Genomic DNA, 19,014 nt, shown 5'->3' with positions numbered 1-19,014 from the left:
CCCCCCCCCCCCCCCCCCCCCCCCCCCCCCCCCCCCCCCCCCCCCCCCCCCCCCCCTTTTTTTTTTTTTTTTTTTTTTTTTTTTTTTTTTTTTTTTTTTTTTTTTTTTTTTTTTTTTTTTTTTTTTTTTTTTTTTTTTTTTTTTTTTTTTTTTTAAACAGCCCCTCTGCTCACACCCCCTCCGTCAGGTGACAGAGAATGTCAGAGAGAGTGAGAGAGACAGAGAAAAGCAAACAATCAAGCACCACAGGAAGAAGCATCGTATATCATTGAGGAGTTTTATTTAATACGTAATACATGCTCTGATTGGGTAGCTTCTAAGCCATCCGCCAATAGCGTCCCTTGTATAAAATCAACTGGGCAAACAAACTGAGGAAGCATGTACCATAAATTAAAAGACCCATTGTCCACAGAAATCCGCGAACCAGCGAAAAATCTGTGATATATATTTAGATATGCTTACATTTAAAATCCGCGATGGAGTGAAGCCGTGAAAGTTGAAGCACGATATAGCGAGGGATCACTGTAAACAAAAATTTATTACTGTGTGAAATTTACACTAAACCAACTTCAATGTGTGTCCACTGATATTGTTGAAGAACTCATTTTAAAGTAATACCTACCAACTACCACTCCGTTTATAGTTTTAAAAACTTTTTGTGTCACTTTTGATTAAACTTACAGATTAGAGGAACTGAATCTTTTATGAGTCATAAGAAAAGGTAGAAAGGACACCGACTTGAAAGAAATGTGTTGCTCTCCTCTAGAATTTTTCTTGTGTTTATATATCTTTTTTGCAATACAATTAAAACAATTGCACATACTATTCCAGATGAGGCCTCCGGAGTGGATTTTATATTTTTAAGAATAGACTGCCCTGGTTTGCATTATATATAGCATGCTTTGTGACTCAACATCTTATTAGTCTTTTTTTTTCTTTTGCATTTTATTGATTTTATTAAAATCAAATAACAATCTATACAAGCAAGTCAACTTTAACAAAACTACGTTCAAAACACATCAACCCCCACCAAAAAGAGCCAGGCCAGCAGAGTAAAACTTTAAACTAGTAAAAATAAATAAATAGATTTATTAATAAATGAATAAAAATAAATAGAAAAAAAGGGGAGAGAATCAGCTTCCTCAATTTAAATGTGCATTCTAAAATGTTATTGATTAGATCTGCAAGATTATAAAAAGGTTTTGTGCAGATCCTCTAAGTGAGAATTTGATTTGAATTTCAAATAGCATTTAACATCAGTTATCCACTGACTTAAAATAAGTAACTTAGGATTCTTCGAGTTGAGCAAGATACGTCTGTGTGTCAGTAGTGCAGTAAAGGCAATCAGTTTCACTTTTAGCCCATCTTGAAGTACACCATCTGTTAATGGATTAGGAGGAACAGTGACACCAAAAGCAGTTAAAGATTTTGGTCCAGAATGATGTTAATTTGGTGCGTGCCCAAAACATATGGCCCAATGAGGCTGGAACTTGATTGCAATGGCTGCAGGTTGGATCTTGCCCTGGAAACATTTTGGACAATTTTAAATGAGACAGATGTGCTTTATATGCAATTTTAGGTTGAATAATTTTATGCTTTGCACATTATGGAGCTCAAGTGAATTCTGTGCATTGCTACTTTCCACTCCTTTTCTGAGATGTTGAGTGAGAGATCCTTTTCCCACTATAATACCCTTGGATCATTGAAAGGGAGGGACTGTAAAATGTTTTTATATATTACGGAGATGCTGCCTTAGTCGTCAAGACTGATACATTTTTTTTCCGGCATAGAGGTAGGTGGGAGGTGAAGAAAACTGGGAAGGTTTTATTTAACAATGTTTCTAATTTGCAGGTAGTGAAAGAAATGTGTTTGTGGAAAGTTAAATTTCGAGTGTAATTGTTTGTAGGATGCAAAGACATTGTCTATGTATAGATCTCTATGTGATTTAATCCAGAATGTTTTCCAGATATTAAAAACTGCGTACATTTGAGAGGGTGGAAAAAGGTGGTTCTCGTTCAGAGGTGCCACAGATAAAAGCTTCTCTATCTTAAAATACTTCTTACATTGGTTCCATATTCTGAATGAGTGAAGCACAATTGGGTTGTTAGTATATTGGTGATGATTTGTACTTATCGGGGTACAAAGCAAGGAATATAAAGAAGTACTGCAGGATTTTATTTCTATTGCATACCAAGTCTGTGTATGTTCATCTGTTTGTGTCATTGTCCAGGTTTTTATAGCTTGTATATTTGCCTCCTAGTAATAAAATAGAAAGTTAGGTGTAGCCATGCCACCCTCCATCTTAGGTCTTTGTAGGGTCACCATTTGGATACGTGGATGTTTTGATATCTTCTTGGTTTCCAATTTACTTCTGTGGGAGAGATATTAGATAATCTGTCCTCTTAAGAAAGCCTTCAGGATATCCCAGAGTAATCCTGCAGAATCCACTGAGAATGTATTTGCCTCTAAAAAAAAAACATTGATTTGTTTGGATAAAAATTCTGTACAGTTCTCGTCAGCTAATAAGAATGGGTTAAGATGCCAGCTGCGAGATGAATATGTGGGGCATAATGATTTTAGCTCCATGATCAAAGGGGTGTGGCCAGAGATTGCAATAGCATCGTACTTACAAGATTTAATCATAGGAAAGAAATTGTTATTTACAAAGAAATAATCAATTCTTGAGTAGTAGTTAAGCACTGGTGAGTAGAAGGAATATGCTCCTGAGTTTGGGTTTAGAAATCTCCAGGGGTCTGATAAGTTGTGATCAGTTACAAACTGTGTAATTGTCTTTGCAGTGTTAGATGTCATCAACCCTGTGTCAGGAGACCTATCTAGGTCTGGATTTAAAACACAATTAAAGTCCCCAGCCATTATAATTTTATGAGTGTTCACATTGGGTATGGATGCAAATATGTTTTGGATAAGGTCCCTATCATCCACATTGGGTGCATAGATATTTATCAAAATCTCTTTACAATTAAATAAATTACCAATGATAGTCACATATAGCTCTTCAGCCATCAGATACTACATCTGATACTACAAATGAGATTGTTCTATGTATAAGAATTCCCACACCTCTAGTTTTCTTTGTATAGCTGGAATGGAATTTTTGGCCAGTTCAGTCTCTGCAGCTGAAAGTGATCCTTGCTTAATAAGCAGGTCTCCTGTAAAAATACTATTTTAGCATTTAGACCTGTTAGGTGAGAGAATACTTTCTTTCTCTTTAATTTGTGATTCAGACCTTTAACATTCCAGCTCATAAAGTTAACTGTTCGGTCCTGGAGACATTGCTTCTGAACCTCTGCTGTCATTTTGTAGTCTTAACTTAAGATAAGACAGCTTTGAGCTTAATTTCCAATTTTCCCAGGAGTTATTGCTATGAAGCCTATTGTTACATTGGCACTTATAATTATAAGGATTTAAAAGATAGATTATAGATAGCTTGCTCTTTTTCTCTCCACCTCCAGTCCTCCTGCCCCCATTTTGCTTCTCCACATGAAATTGGACCACACTTCACAAAATCCTAGTCCTCTGACATACCTAGAGACAGAGAACGTCTGTTTTGCACAACTTTCCCCTTTTGTATTATTAATATGTAGCCTTTGTCAGAACGCCTAAGATTTCACAGACGTACCATTATTTATAAAGGATTGTACCATATAACTTCTTCCCACCTTCCCTTCCACATTTATAACCTCAGGCAATTAGGTATAGTAAAAGACAAGCAGGAGTTAAGTTAAAATTTAATCAATGTATTATTGATAATATCCGTAAATAATAAAAATATGCAAAGTACATTTGAATATTGGCAACCATACAACCTGATAAATGTTGATGTGCAGTTTCAAGCGCCACACAGTCTTGTTAGTTACTTAAAAATGTCTCTAGTTCATTTGTGGTCAGCTTTCCTCAGAACAGGCCGCATGCCTGTCTCAATATGGCTGCCGAGCTGTGCTCTTCATTGTGTTGTCCTTTTCAGTTCATGGTGTGAGATGGTCTTTCATCAGTTTGGTAAGAGAGAGAGAGAGTGAGGTAAAGCAAGCAAATTTATAGGTTTTCTGTCCAATCCTTACAGTCAATAGGGCATCATGGTACTTAAAGGCTTCTGATACAAGCCAGTTCCAAACAGCCACACTTCAGACCAATGGGGCAGAGAACATATTCACACCTACCCTCGTAAAGCTTGCCATTTAGGCAGTCTGGCTTTCCTGTGGGGGTTGATTGAGAGACCAGCAGAGAAATATTGGTCAAACTTGTTTGAGGCACTTCCCCCAACCCTGTCATAAAATTACAAAGAGACTCATTCCTAAAAGGGGGAAGGGGTTCTTAAACCATCAAACCATTGCTGTTATTATCAATAATGTAACATTAATATCACATTGCTTTGTCTAAGTTACAAATAAAGACATACAAAATATTTATCAACTTGCATGCAAAATTTCTCATCACAACAATGTCTAAAACAAAACAACCTCCCCCCCCCAGCAGAGGTATATAAGGATTAAAATAGAGATACTGTATCTATTGACAATACAGTCCAAATACAATAAGCATAAAATATAATCTTAAACAGTGTTGCTGGAATTGGCTCCAGCAGACCCCTGTGACCCTGCATTAGGATATGGAGGGTTAGATGACTGAATGACTGACAGTCTTGAAAGAGTAAACCCGGAGAGTAAACTCTGGATAAGCATAGTAAGCCCTAATACAATAAACCAAGGGTATGATGTTAAACAGTCTCCTTAAAAAAATTTTTTTTTTAAATTTACACATTCATATATATATACACATATACAGTAATTGTAATTAAAGCATAAACAAATTAACAATTTATGTCACTTAGATTGTAATTTTTCAAAATGCATGATATTAATAATAATTATTAACAATAATTATTTAGAGAATAGTTCAGCTACAAATTTCACTGGTTTTGGACTTCCATGATCCTCAGGGAGACCTTCGATTCTGATATTATTCCTTCTGCATCCATCTTCCAGTGCAGCCAGTCTGTCTCTGAGTACTTTGCATTCAGAATCTGCAGCCATTGCTTTTCCATCAGAGATAGATGCCAGTTGTTCAGCTATTTCAATTCAAGTTGTGAACGTGTGCTTAATGTCATCCAACTGAGCGCCAACTGCTCTCAGTTTATTCTCAAAATTACATGCATTTTCCTGTATCTGTTCAGTTTTTTCTAGCATACCTTTAAATGTTGCCTCAAATCAATTGAAACATTTTTCCTGATCTTTAATATCCTGAAGCAGTATCTCATTTGTTCTGTGTATGTCCTAAATTTCCTTCCTTATACAGTAGAGTCTCGCTTATCCTACCTTCGCTTATCCAACATTCTGTATTATCCAACATCCCACCGCAAAAAAAAAAAGAACTGCAAGTTGCGAGTGTGAGTGTAGTCTATTTTTTGCTGCTCCCAACTCTACCACAGCTAATTACAGTGGAACCTCGGTTTGCAAGCATAATTTGTTCTGGAAATGTGCTCGCAGTCCAAAGCACTCGTACAGTATATCAAAGCGAATTTCCCTATAAGAAATAATGGAAGCTCAGATGATTCGTTCCACAACCCAAAACTATTCATATAAAAATGATTAATACAAAATATAAAGTAAAAATACATAAAGCAAATTAACCTGCACTTTACCTTTGAAAAGAATCATGGTTGGTGTGAGTGAGTTTCTAAACTCTTGTGGGATTCCACCCAAAGGGACGACATGCAGAAGAGCATACCAAAGCAATCGCAGTCTCCCAGACCTGTACCAGTTCGCCATAAAAGCAAATCCGAACAGATCGCAGACATGCTATAAGCGTCTGCCGTCGATGGGTGATACAAGGAACAAGGAACATTATAAATGCGCAGGCCACAGTATTACTTTCCTCCGACCCTGCCTGACTGCTGTGTCTGCGTATAGGAGAATGGCAGATCCCACTATAATAAATAACCGCACTGTTGCTCTTTCAAGCTTAATAAATCTGGCGTTGCTAAACTCAGCTTCGTGTTTTCAGGTGCAAGATGGGGACTCGGACATCAGAGCACAAACACACACACACACGCGCAGTCACAATGCTGTAGTAAACAGTATACGCTCATACGGATGTTGACTATATGAGTGACGGAGTTAAGGCTCTAGAAACTGCAATTAATTACATTAAGCAACAAGAAGAAACTACAGGAATCGACATAATGATGCTGCAAAGATGGCGAAACTTGACAGCGAAGAAATGGCAATCGTCAGGAAAGCAGACTACGATCAAAAATGTCTTTAAATCATCACAGGACTGAACTTTTTAAGTACAGTACATACTGTATTTAACATCAGACAATTCTGTAACTGTAAGGTAATTTTTTCAGTTAATTTATTCTATTGTTTTGTTGTAAAACATGATTATTAGGTTCGTAATGTGTAAAATTATAACATAATTTGACGTAGGCTTTTTATTAACACCTGCCATTATTCAATATTTTCACTTATCCAACGTTCTGCTGGCCCGTTTATGTCGGATAAGCATGACTCTACTGTATAATTTATTTCTTTCTTTATATCTTTCTTTAAATCATTCTTGAGCTCCTTTATGTTTTGAGCGGTGGTGGTAGCTATTGTGGTGATCATTACTTTCAGTTTGGACAGATTGGTTCGGTCTTCCCCATGTCCAGTTAAAGTCGTTGTCCTTGGCTTGCAAGGAATAGATGACAACACGGAAGGCAAGGCCATTTTCAGTTTCAATGAATCTTCTGGAATTGACAAGCTATCATGACCTTACTTACTTGCACATTTGCTCCCACTTTTGCTCTCTGCTGGAGACGATGCAGCAGAGCCAGGTCTCGGGAAATCTGTGCTTTCGCCTCTCTGTTCCAAGTCAATCTGTGAAAGGCCGCACCTTGCAAGGTTATTATAGTTTTGCTTTTTTATATTAGTTTTTATTTCTATATTTTTTCTGACCTTACTTTGAAATTCAGTTTAGTTTTAGTTTTCCTTCATTGTGTATTTTTAGTTTTAGTTTAGTTTTTATTACACATAGACATTTCTATTTTATTTTTATATATATTAGTTTCAGTTTTAGTTTTAGTAATTATGGCATGGAGTGCCTACAAAGTTAGTTTTGTGTCACAATCAGACAGAACTGTACACTTAACAGATTTGGATACAAGTTTAATGTTAGTGGAAGCTTACTACACTACATGGTTCACTATCTGGTTTTACTTTTGTCTGATAAAAACTAGCATAATTAAAACTAGATACTGAATATGAACAATTTTACACAATTTTATAATTTTTAAAATATTTTCTCATGAAAATCACAGGGGCATAGGAAAAACAGGACTCTTAGACTTGAATCAGTATGCAGACCCCACCTAGCTGTATTGAGGGAAACAAAGAAAAACAAGCATGAAGTGGCAAGGTTAGGGGTGGTGAGACTTGAATAGCCCACCATAAAGGACAGTAAACCCATAATGAGGAGAGCAAGAGTAGGTAATAGGAGTATGGACAGGCATAAAATGACAGAGACTGCAGCATCTGAGATTAAGAACAGTACATATATATATATATATATATATATATATATATATATATATATATATATATATATATATATATATATATATATATATATATATTATCTAAACCTGTTTATCCAGGATTGCAGGAAACCTGGAGCCTACCGCAGCAGGTTTTGGATGAAAGGCAGGAAAAATCCCTGGTATGCAATATGAATGATAAAGCTGATGTTAAGAACAAAAAGAATATGATATTTCAACTATAAATTTTGAGAGAGAGAGAAAAACATTGAAAAAAGGGAGACAAATATTTTAAATTATAATTCTGCTAATGGATTACTTTCACAATATCAGGTATTTTGAATAGTGAATATGAACTAAAAAGATAAATGAATAAATACAAAAACCCATTACTATGCTTATATAGTTTTTCATCACTTGTCAGACTCTCTTTGTATTGCTTCATTGTTAAACGATGTTTTTCAAGCAAAAGTGATTGGTCAGCAACAATATGCTGATCTCGTATGATGACCTAGTCAGTCCCTCGATCAGTGATCGGAAGAGGTCTCCCCTTGACTTTCTTGTATACCCAGATATGGGGATGGGTATTTGAGGAGTAAACCGCAAGACAATGATTATATTTTTATATTATGTACATCAAGAAACCATCAACAACAAATCAAATTAATAATATATTGAACACTTGTTATAAAACTAAAGTTGAATAAATCAGACTCTGCAGCTGCATAAATAAAAAAAAATCGACTGTGTGTTCAATTAAAGTACCACTTCCGGGTGATGGATTTGGCCAAAAAGTTAATACAGATCTACAATTGTGGTGTAACAACCACATGCCGAATTTCATCTATCTATCTATCTAGCTGCATTTTTAAGTTATCGTGTTTATGCACACAATTCCAAAGAAATGGGAGGTCTATAACGTCAAGATTCATCAAAATATTGAGGTCGAATTTTTTCATGATTACTATAGCCTACTTTGTCTATACTTCGTATATGAAAAAGTAAAGACGATTTCTGCTGTGCGAAGTGGCAGGTGAATTGCTGTCAACAAAAAGCAGATACCTGAGAAATAAACTGAAACGTTACTCACTCGTGATTTTTCTGTCCATATAGTAAATATTTTGTTGACCATCACATACTGATTTCAGCCGTTTGAATTACATCTTGATATACAACAAGTGCAAAGAAAGGCGGCACGCAAATCGCTTTCTATTTCTCACGCTTTATGCACCCGCACTCAGCTTGCTCTGTCACCGCAAATGCTGTGTAAACAGCCGCCCTCCGTCCCCAGCTGCCGTTCACTGGATGAATATGTTTGGGCGGCTTGTGTTGGATGACTTTCTGTTTAAGAGTTTAACCTTACAAGGTTAAAGACTAACGGCAAGAATATTCATTCAAAAACGAAACCTAAAAATATTTTAGTAAATTATTATTTTATTTCAGTTAGTCTTTCCAGCTACTTTAATAGTTTCGTTTAGTTTTAGTTTTTCATTTCGGTTTTGTTAATTATTTTATTTCAGTTTACGAAAATGTTTTTAATAATAGTTTTAGTTTTCATTAACTATAATAACCTTGGTACCTTGAGCTTGGACTTGATGTCTGTCGAGGCTAGGATGAAGCTTTAGATTTCTTTTCCGTTTCTGAGCCCTTTTCCTACCGCTCATGTTTATATATGCTTGCATATACAGTAACTGAACCCCCCGGGTTGAGTAAATACAGGATACCTCGGAGTGATAAAAAATAAGAGAGAAAATAATGCATCTGCTAAAGGAGTTCCGTTTCAGATGTCCATCTTCCATAACAGACGAGACCAACATCTTGCGGTATTAGCCTTCAGCGAAATTTATGGATGTGGACAGTGAAGAACCCAAACTCTCCTCTTTTAAGTCAGTGGGAAACTGATGTGTTATATTATTTAAAATTGGAAAAAATCAAATACTCAGTTAGAGGATCTGTGCAGACTTTTTTCAAAACATGGCAGGATCTAATCAGTAATATTTTGAAATGATTTTATAAAGCACAGAGAATTTGTTGATTTAGGTATTTTTAAAAGCCTTAAATTTTACACCGTTTGGCTTGCTCTCTCTCTCAAGGGTGGGGATCGATTTGTTCTTAGCATAATTCTTTTTTTTTTGTAAAAACTTGATTGCTATGTATTGATTGTAATAAAATTAATAAAAAAAAAAAAAAAAAGAGTACATTACGATGCCTATCCCCTTCTCATATGGTATACTTTCAAGTTTCAGACTCCTCTATTGCGTATTCAAAGTTAACCTTTTTAATTCCTCTATGTAACAATTTGCATTTGCATAGCCTACATTAAATTGCATCTGCCACATACCTTTCCAAGTCTGAATTCTATCAGTTTCACTGGCTGTAGAGTCCTCCGCTATTTCACTTAGTTTTGTGTAATTTGTACACTAAACCACTTTTGTTAATTTTTTCTATATCATTTATCTAAATTAAAAAGAACAGCATCTCCAGCGCTGATCCTTAAAAACAAAAATGAGAAAGAGCATCACATAATATGTAAAAATGTTCTCACAACAGAACATGTAGCTTTTTGTGTCTAAGCCAATACTCATGTTACTAGTACTTTTGAGAAGGTTTAATACACTTTTTGAATTGATTCCCGAACCTGAACATAAAAGATGTCATAACAGATTCAATAAAAGACTAATAAAGTTTTGTGAAATTTAAAACAAATTGGTTTCCTTACAGGTTAGTGTTACTTCTGTCTGATTATTATTCAATATCAGCCTGTTTAATTTCTTGCAGCACTTCTAATCTCCAAACCATTGATATTCACTGCAGCTACTGGAACGACTTTTAAATCTTCTTTTTAAACTGTTAAACATAATGACAAAGAACTCAGATTACTAATTTGTTTAATAAGCATTAACACCTCTCTGATGAATGGATGATGCACTGTTTAGCACTGTTGCTTAACACATCCAGAAACATAACTGCTCAAATATGAGAAAGCCCCGGTGAAAACGCACTTCCTGTGATATTCAAGTGATTTGTTCAGTGGTGGTGCCCAATATCAAAATATACTCAGACAACCTGAAATGAGTATGCCAATTACAAAATGGATGGATTGAGATTGAGGCATGACAGTTTTTTTCAGTCTTTTTATTTAGCGTTAACTTCACCGTAATGCAAATAAGATCTTTACGATTGTGCTTTATTTGTGTTTCCTTACAAAATCTTTTCATGTTTTTCTCGGAGCAATCTTCGCAGAAACTAAGACGCAAACAAAAAAAAGTGGGAGTTGGTGTGAACCCGCGAGGTAGATTGACACTTGTGACAGCTAGTCATTTTGTGCCGCCCCAGGTCTTGAGAAGACAATGAACCAATGAAGCGACACTTTGCTCAGGAAAGGCGGCCAAATTAAACTGTGTATTAAATAAACTGAGTTGCGACTAAGGAAGTGATGTCTGAGTTTGAAGAGACAGAATACTCACTGGGCCTGTTGATGACAGCTTGAACGATTATACTGAAATTACAATGAAAACAACTAACATTTGTATCGTCGCGCTGACGCTGTGGGTGTGCACAGCTGCACAAACCAGGTAAAGCGTTTGCATTTATTAGCCATTACTCGTAGTTCCACAGCATAACATTCTAATCCTCTTATTTCAATTAAGTGTCACTAGGACTGGGATCATATAAACCGACAATATCGGACGCAAGATCGGGGTATTGGCCCATCGCAAGGCTCATTCACGCGCAAAACCACATTAGATCAGTTTACTGCCACTAATTAACCTAAGGCGCTGGATATGACAACGGAGGAAATCCAAAGTATTGGAGCAAAACCTTCGCCCGCAAATGTACAGCGTGTAAAATTAAAACCTACAACACTAGAACACAGAATTTGAACTCCGCAGGACGCCAAGTCTGTCACGCAGTAGCACTGGCCACTGCGCTGTAGTGCCGGGATTTACTTCAGTTAGAGGCGAAACTCGTTCGATAGTATTGTTTACAGCGTACTGTCAATTTCGTTTTGGATTTTCACCTTAATTGTTCCTATCGTAGTTGTTGAGAAAAGGACTTTTGGTGAAAATACAATTAATGCTACACTTTAATTACAGATTACGAGTTGTGCCATGTACTTTGTGAATAGCGGAGTAGGAACAAGGTCGTCCATTTAACTGCGGAAGCAAAATTGCTTACGTCAATTTGATTTACATTTGTTATTGGTGAGCGTAACTTGAGGCATGTTGCCAAATTAGGTGTCTGTGCAGTAAAGCATAAAGGCATCGAGGGAGGAAGACGAGTAATTGAGAAGACCGGCATCTTATTAAAAGTAACACCGGAAAACAATACATTTTAACTTGTACGCCTTGTTACCGTCAACTGCCATTGCTAAAGGAACTGAGATTAATTGAAAATGAGAAGTAATTCCAAGGCAATTTTACTCCAACGGTGTTATACAGTTCACCATCGCGAATTGTAAATGTATTGCATTTTCCAAAATGGATCGACGGATAAAGGATATGTTGCTAGTTGGAATCGGCCTGGAAATGTGGCGAATGCCTTACATTTCCACGGACTGTCTGAAGAAATAAAACTGCGTACTTTCCTGATAGCAAAGTTCCATTGGGCTACTAATGGACTGCTAGCGGCCGAAACACTGGTCCACCAGCTGCCACAGCCAGTGGTCTTTGTAATTCAGCCCATCAGCAGTTGGGCGGCTTTCTGGCGACTTGTTAGTGGTATCGGGTTGGGGGCTGACAGTCGGTCCTCGGTCAGCAGGAGAGCAGAAGTCCACCCATTAAGCCACTATATGGATATCTATTTTATCTTATATTAAATGTCGTTGGTGGTCCATTAAATGACCCCCAGTCATGTAGGCGAAAATGTTTCCAGACAATCAAAATCACTATTATTTGCTAGTACTTAATGTACAGGAACAGAACACAACAGTACACATATAAATAGCATAAGTTTAAAAAAAAAAATTCATACAAGTTTACAGAATAGTATAATTATAAAAGAGATAAGCAAATGATGAGGTACACGTGAAAGTGAATGTGCAGTGTGTCTGCACATGCACACAAATATATGCACAGTATGTATACTGTACACATAATACAGTATCTGACATACATGAATATACAAAGATGTCAGGCTAGGTTACTGATTTGAGAGGGCTATGGCTCTGGGAAAGAAACTACTGTGGTGACTGTTCGTTTTAGTTTTAATTGACACAAACCGTTTACCAAAGAGGAGTTTATGAAATAAGTGATGAGTAGGGTGTGATGAATCAGTGGTGATCCTTTTGACATGGTTAGTGACACAAGATGTATACAGGTCTGCGACAGATGGAAGATTTAATTTTGGACTGTGCCGTTGCTGAACCAAACCAGACAAAAATGGAGAATGTGATTGTACTTTCAATTATGGCTTTGTAAAACTGAATTAAGATTGGCTGGGAAATATTTAATTTTTTTAGTTGCCGTAAGAATTACAATTACTGCTGAGCCTATTTAATGATGTGGGTGTTGTTAAGGTTCCAGCTGAGAGTATTTGTGATAGTTGTGCCTAAAAATGTGAAGGATTCCAACCTATTGACTGCAGAATAATTAATTTCAAGTGTGAGAGGTTGTAACGGTTGATTGCGAAAGTCAATGACCATTTCTATTGTTTTGAGGTATGGATCACTAGGTTGTTGGAAGCACACCAGGACAAAAGACGAGACACCTCTTTTCTATAATGTTTTGTTGCCATTAGTAATTAGACCAATAATAATGGTGTCATCAGCAAACTTAATGATTTTAACTGAAGGATATGTGGACCTAAGTGTATTAACACACTTATTAAAATTTTATATATTTTTATTAGAATCAAACAGCAAAGATTATACAGTTGCAGCCTTTGTGTAACACAAATTGACCTCTTCTTCTTTTGGCTGTTTCTGTTAGGGGTTGCCACAGCGGATCATCTTTTTCCATATCTTCCTGTCTTTTGCATCTTGCTCTGTCACACCCACCACCTGCATCCCCTCTCACCACATCCATACATCTTCTCTTAGGCCTTCCTCTTTTCCTCATGCTGGCAGCTCTATCTTTAACATCCTTTTCCCAATATACCCAGCATCTCTCCTCTGCACATGTCCAAACTAACGCAATCTCGCCTCTCTGACTTTGTCTCCCAACCATCCAACATGAGCTGACCCTCTAATGTACTAATTTCTAATCCTATCCATCCTTGTCACACCCAGTGCAAATCTTAGCATCTTTAACTCTGCTACCTCCAGCTCTGTCTCCTGCTTTCTGGTCAGTGCCACCGTCGCTAACCCATATAACAAAGCTGGTCTCACTACCATCCTGTAGATACTCCCTTTCACTCTTGCTGATAACCGTCTGTCACAAATTACTTCTGACACTCTTTTCCACCCATTCCACCCTGCCTGCATTCTCTTTTTCACCTATCTTCCACCATCCCCATTACTCTGTACTGTTTATCCCAAGTATTTAAACTCATCCACCTTCGACCAGCTCTACTGCTTGCATCCTCACCATTCCACTGACCTCCCTCTCATTTACACACATGTATTCTGTCTGATCTTCATTCCTCTCAACTCTAGAGACCTTCACCTCTCCAGTGTCTCCTCAACCTGCTCCCTACTCTCGCTACAGATCATGGTGTCATCAGCAAGCATCATAGTCCAAGGGGACTCCTGTCTAATCTCGTCTGTCAACCTGTCCATCACCATTGCAAATAAGAAAGGGCTCAGAGCCAATCCCTGATGTAATCCCACCTCCACGTTGAATGCATCAGTAACTCCTACTACTGACCTCACCACTGTCACACTTCCCTCATACATATTGTGTACAGCTCACACATACTTCTCTGCTACTCCCCACAACTCCTCTCAAGGCACCCTGTCATATGTTTTCTCCAGGTCCACAAAGACACAATGCAACTCTTTCTGGCCTTCTCCGTACTTCTCCATCAACACCCTCAGAGCAAACATTGAATCTGCTGTGCTCTTTCTTGCCATGAAACCATACTGCTGCTCACTAATCATCACCTCCTTTCTTAACCTAGCTTCCACTACTCTTTCCTATAACTTCATGCTGTGGCTCATCAATTTTATCCCCCTGTAGTTACTACAGCTCTGCACATCCCCCTTATTCTTAAAAATTGGTACAAGTACACTTCTTCTCCACTCCTCAGGAATCCTCTCAGTTTCCAGAATTCCATTAAACAACCTTGTTAAAAACTCCACTGCCATATCTCCTAAACACCTCCATGCTTCCACAGGTATTTCGTCTGAACCAACTGCTTTTTTATTCTTCATCTTCTTCATAGCTGTACTTGCTTCTTCCTTGTTAATCTGTTGCACTTCCTGATTCACTATCTCCACTTCATCCAACCTTCTCTTTCTCTGTCTCATTCTCTTCATTCATTAGCCTCCCATCCTCCCTTGTCAATATGTTTCAATCTTTACCCTTTATCACCCTAACCTGCTGCACATCGTTCTCAGCTGGGCCCCTCTCTCTAGCCAATTGGTACAGGTCATTTTCTCCCTCCTTAGTGTCCAACCTATCATACAACTCATCATACACCTTTTTCTTTAGCCTTTGCCACCACTCTCTTCACCTTGTGCCTTATCTCCTTGTACTCTTGTCTACTTTCTGAATCTCTCTGACTATCCCACTTCTTCACCATCCTCTTCCTCTGTATACTCTCCTGTACTTCCCCATTCCACCACCATGTTTCCTTTTCCTCCTTGCTCTGTTCAGATGTCAAGCCCAGCACCCTTCTTGCTTTCACCCTTACTACTTCTGTTGTAGCTGCCCAGCTGTATGGTAACACTTCAGTGCCACTCTGTACCTATCTTACCTTCTCCCTAAAGTTAACCTTGCAGTCTTCCTTTTTCAACTTCCACCATTTGACCCTAGGCTCTGCTCTCACTCTCCTACTCTTCTTGATCTCCAGCGTCGTCCTACAGACCACCATCCTTTGCTGTCTAACTACACTTTCCCCTGCCACCACTTTGCAATCTTTAATCTCCTTCACCTTCAGATTGACTCTTCTGCATAGGATATAATCTACCTGCGTGCATCCTCCTCCACTCATGCACATCACCCTATGTTCCTCTCTCTTCGTAAAATACGTATTCTCCACAGCCATGCCCATCCTTTTTGCAAAATCCACTATCATCTGACCTTCTTCATTCCACTCCTTGTCACCATACCTATCCATCACCCCCTCATTTCCTCTGTTCCCTTCACCAACATGTCTATTGAACTCTGCTCCAATCACCACTCTCTGTCCCTTGGGTACACTGTCTATCACTTCATCCAACTCACTCCAGAAATCTTCTTTCTCATCCTTCACATACCCATCTTGCGTGGCATATGCACTAACAACATTCATCATCGCACCTCCAATTTCCAGCTTCATAATCGTTACTCTGTCCAACGCTCTTTTCACTTCCAAAACACTATCCTTCAGAATAACCCCTACCCTATTTCTCCTGCTATCTACATCATGATAGAACAATTTGAATTCACCTGGCCTTACTTCCCTTCCATTTAGTCTCCTACACGCACAATATATCAACCTTCATTTTCTCCATCATATTGGCTAATTCTCTCCCCTTACCAGTCATACTACCTTTCTCCTCTTTCCTCCGAACACGTCTTCCCCAAATTCTTCTCCTTCTTTGGCCATCAGTAGGCCAATTTCCACCAACACCCTGTTGGCTAACAGTACTGGTGGCAGTCATTGTTAACACGGGACTTGACTGATCTAGTATTGAAATCTGCATTGTTTTCTGGATGTTGATCTGACAAAATTTTACACCAGATGCCCTTCCTGATGTAACCCTCCCCATTTATCCAGGCTTGGGACTGAGACAAAGAAGCACATTAGTTTGTGCATCCCCCGTGGCTGGGAAGTAACTCAAATTGGCCTACTGTATGTTCAGAAAATCTAGGCATAACACAACCCCAAAGTATGTATCCTAAAAACACAAATTGGCCTACTGTACAGAAAATAAAGGCATAACACAGCCCAAAAGTATGTATCCTAAAAATAAAATAAAACAGCATAGTGATCTAAGAAAACAATATTGAAATAAGGCCTACCTATAACAGACATTTTAACACCATATAAGAAATTTGCAAAAATAGCCTGAAATATAAAGTAAAATGTATATGCGTGCATATACATTACATATACTGTATAATGTAAAATATGAATAATAAAATTAGCAATATTTTTCTAATATAGCATACAGTTTTTTATGTTGCACAGTTTCTGTGTGACGTTAGAGAGCTTGCTGGTAAGCTTCTCCTGCATCTTCCTCATCACTGGCATTGTTGTTCTGTTGAAATCTGTAATGTAAAAAGAGATACAGTGGGTTAGAAAAGAATCACCCCCTTCAAAACATTCCCATTTTTTTGCTTTACAGCCTTAAATAAAAAACACAAACCAATTTTTTTTTCTAGGTTTACTTATTCAATGCAATCTATAACATCCAAGTGAAAGACATCACAGCTACAGTTCAGAAGAATTTTAAAACATAAAAAACAAGAAATACTAAGATTAATAAAGGATCGCCCACCCCCAAACAATATGTGTAAACTCAATCAGGTGTAAGTAACCTCCATTTCCATTGCAGACCATGGTTACTGGCTTTCACCTGTGATAAATTGTAATCAGTGTGGTTAGTGAAACATTAAAAACTGCTGTTCCTGGAGCATTCCCGTGCTTGGTAGTGCAACTGACAGCAAACAACTGACTATAGGTGGCAAGCCACTTTTCAAAGGATCTCAGGGATAGAGTTGTGGACAGACATAAGGCAGGAGATGGATCCAAAAAAAGGCTCAAAGACTTTATCAGTCCCAAGGAACACAGTCAGTCTGTCATTCTCCAACCTGCCATATCGTAATACAGGGTCACAGGGGTCTGCTGGAGACTTTCCCAGCCAGCACAGGGTGCAAGGCAGGAACAAACCCCAAGCAGGGTGCCAACCCACTGCAGGGCACACACACACACTCACATCCACACACCAAGCACACTCTAGGGACAATTTAGGATCTCCAGTGCACCTAACCTGCATGTCTTTGGACTGTGGGAGGAAACCGGAGCACCCGGAAGAAACCCATGCAGACACGGGGAGAACATGCAAACTCCACACTGGGAGGACCCAGGAAGTCTACCACGGAGCACAGTAATGTCCATAATAATGAAGTGGCAAGTGTTTGGTACTACTAGAACCCTCCCTGGATCCAGCCATCCCACCAAACTGGATGGAAGAGCATGGAGGAAACTAGTAAGAGAGGTTACCAAGAAGCCAATTTGAAGGAATTACAGGATTTTATGGCAAAGAGTGGTCATTGTCACATGCACACAACAATTTCATAAATGCTCCACTATTGTGGCTTGTTCGGGAGGGTTGCAAGGAAAAAGCTATTTCTCAAGAAAGGCCACATTAAGGCTCGTTTGAGCTTTGCCAGAATGCACCTTGAAGATTCTGATGCCAAGTGGAAAAAGGTCTTATGGTCAGATGAGACCAAAATTAAACTATTTGGCCTCAGTACCTGGCGGAAATCCAATGCAGCTCACCATCCACAACGCACCATACCTACATTAAAGCCTGGAGGTGGCAGCATCCTGTTGTGGGGTTGTTTCTCTGCCGCAGGGCCTGGGGCTCTCGTTAGGGCAAAAGGAAAAAGTGAAGGGGCAGAATACTGTCAAATTCTTCAGGAAAACCTGCTACCCTCTGCCAGAAAGTTGAAGATGGGCAGAATGTTCACCCTTCAACACGACAATGACCCGAAGCACACAGCAATATTGACCACACAGTGACTGAAGGAGAAAAAAGTGAATGTCCTTGTGTGGCCCAGTCAGAGCCCAGACCTAAATCCCATTGAAAATCTGTGGAAAGATTTAAAGATAGCAGTCCACCAACACTCACCATCCAATTTGACTGAACTTGAACAGTTCTGTAAAGAAGAGTGGTCAAATATTGCTCAATCTAGATGTGCAAGGCTGTCATTAAAGCAAAAGGTGGTTCAACAAAATATTGACATTGGGGGGTGATCCTTTATTAATCTCAGTACATCTTGTTTATGATTTTTTTTATAATTTTTCTGAACTATAGCTGTGATATTTTTCACTTGAATGTTATAGGTTGCATTGAGTAAGTAAAGCTGGGAAGAAATATTTTTTGTGTGTGTTTTCATTTAAGGCTATAAAGCAAAAAAATGGGAATATTTCAAAGTGGGAGAATATTTTCTATACCCACTTTATATCTAAGATTATAAAAGTACAAGTAGATTGTTACTCTATATACTATGTGTTATGTGTACACACAACTCACTGTCAAGTGCATTTTGATCAGACAGGTTCTGCAATGATCCACCACTTTTAGACCAGCTGTAACCTGTTAAAGCCACATTACATAACTTAGAAATTAATATGACAAACTTTGATTGACAGTTATAATAAAGTGA

The 19,014-nt window shown here is 38.2% G+C and overlaps 1 protein-coding gene across 1 annotated transcript in view; it reads left to right on the top strand.

The window, feature by feature from the left end:
• Positions 1-10,941: 10,941 nt before the first annotated feature.
• Positions 10,942-19,014, top strand: part of LOC120543325 — a 124,476-nt gene continuing 116,403 nt past the window's right edge. Inside the window, exon 1 of the mRNA XM_039776361.1 lies at positions 10,942-11,109. Coding sequence (XP_039632295.1) covers positions 11,045-11,109 — 65 coding nt within the window. The 5' untranslated portion in view covers positions 10,942-11,044. The remainder of the gene's footprint in view (positions 11,110-19,014) is intronic.

The sequence above is a fragment of the Polypterus senegalus genome, chromosome 13, assembly GCF_016835505.1.
Source record: "Polypterus senegalus isolate Bchr_013 chromosome 13, ASM1683550v1, whole genome shotgun sequence".
In the NCBI taxonomy this organism is placed as follows: domain Eukaryota; kingdom Metazoa; phylum Chordata; class Cladistia; order Polypteriformes; family Polypteridae; genus Polypterus; species Polypterus senegalus.
The sequence above is the reverse complement of the archived record's forward strand: the minus strand, read 5'-3'. Positions and strand labels throughout refer to the sequence as shown.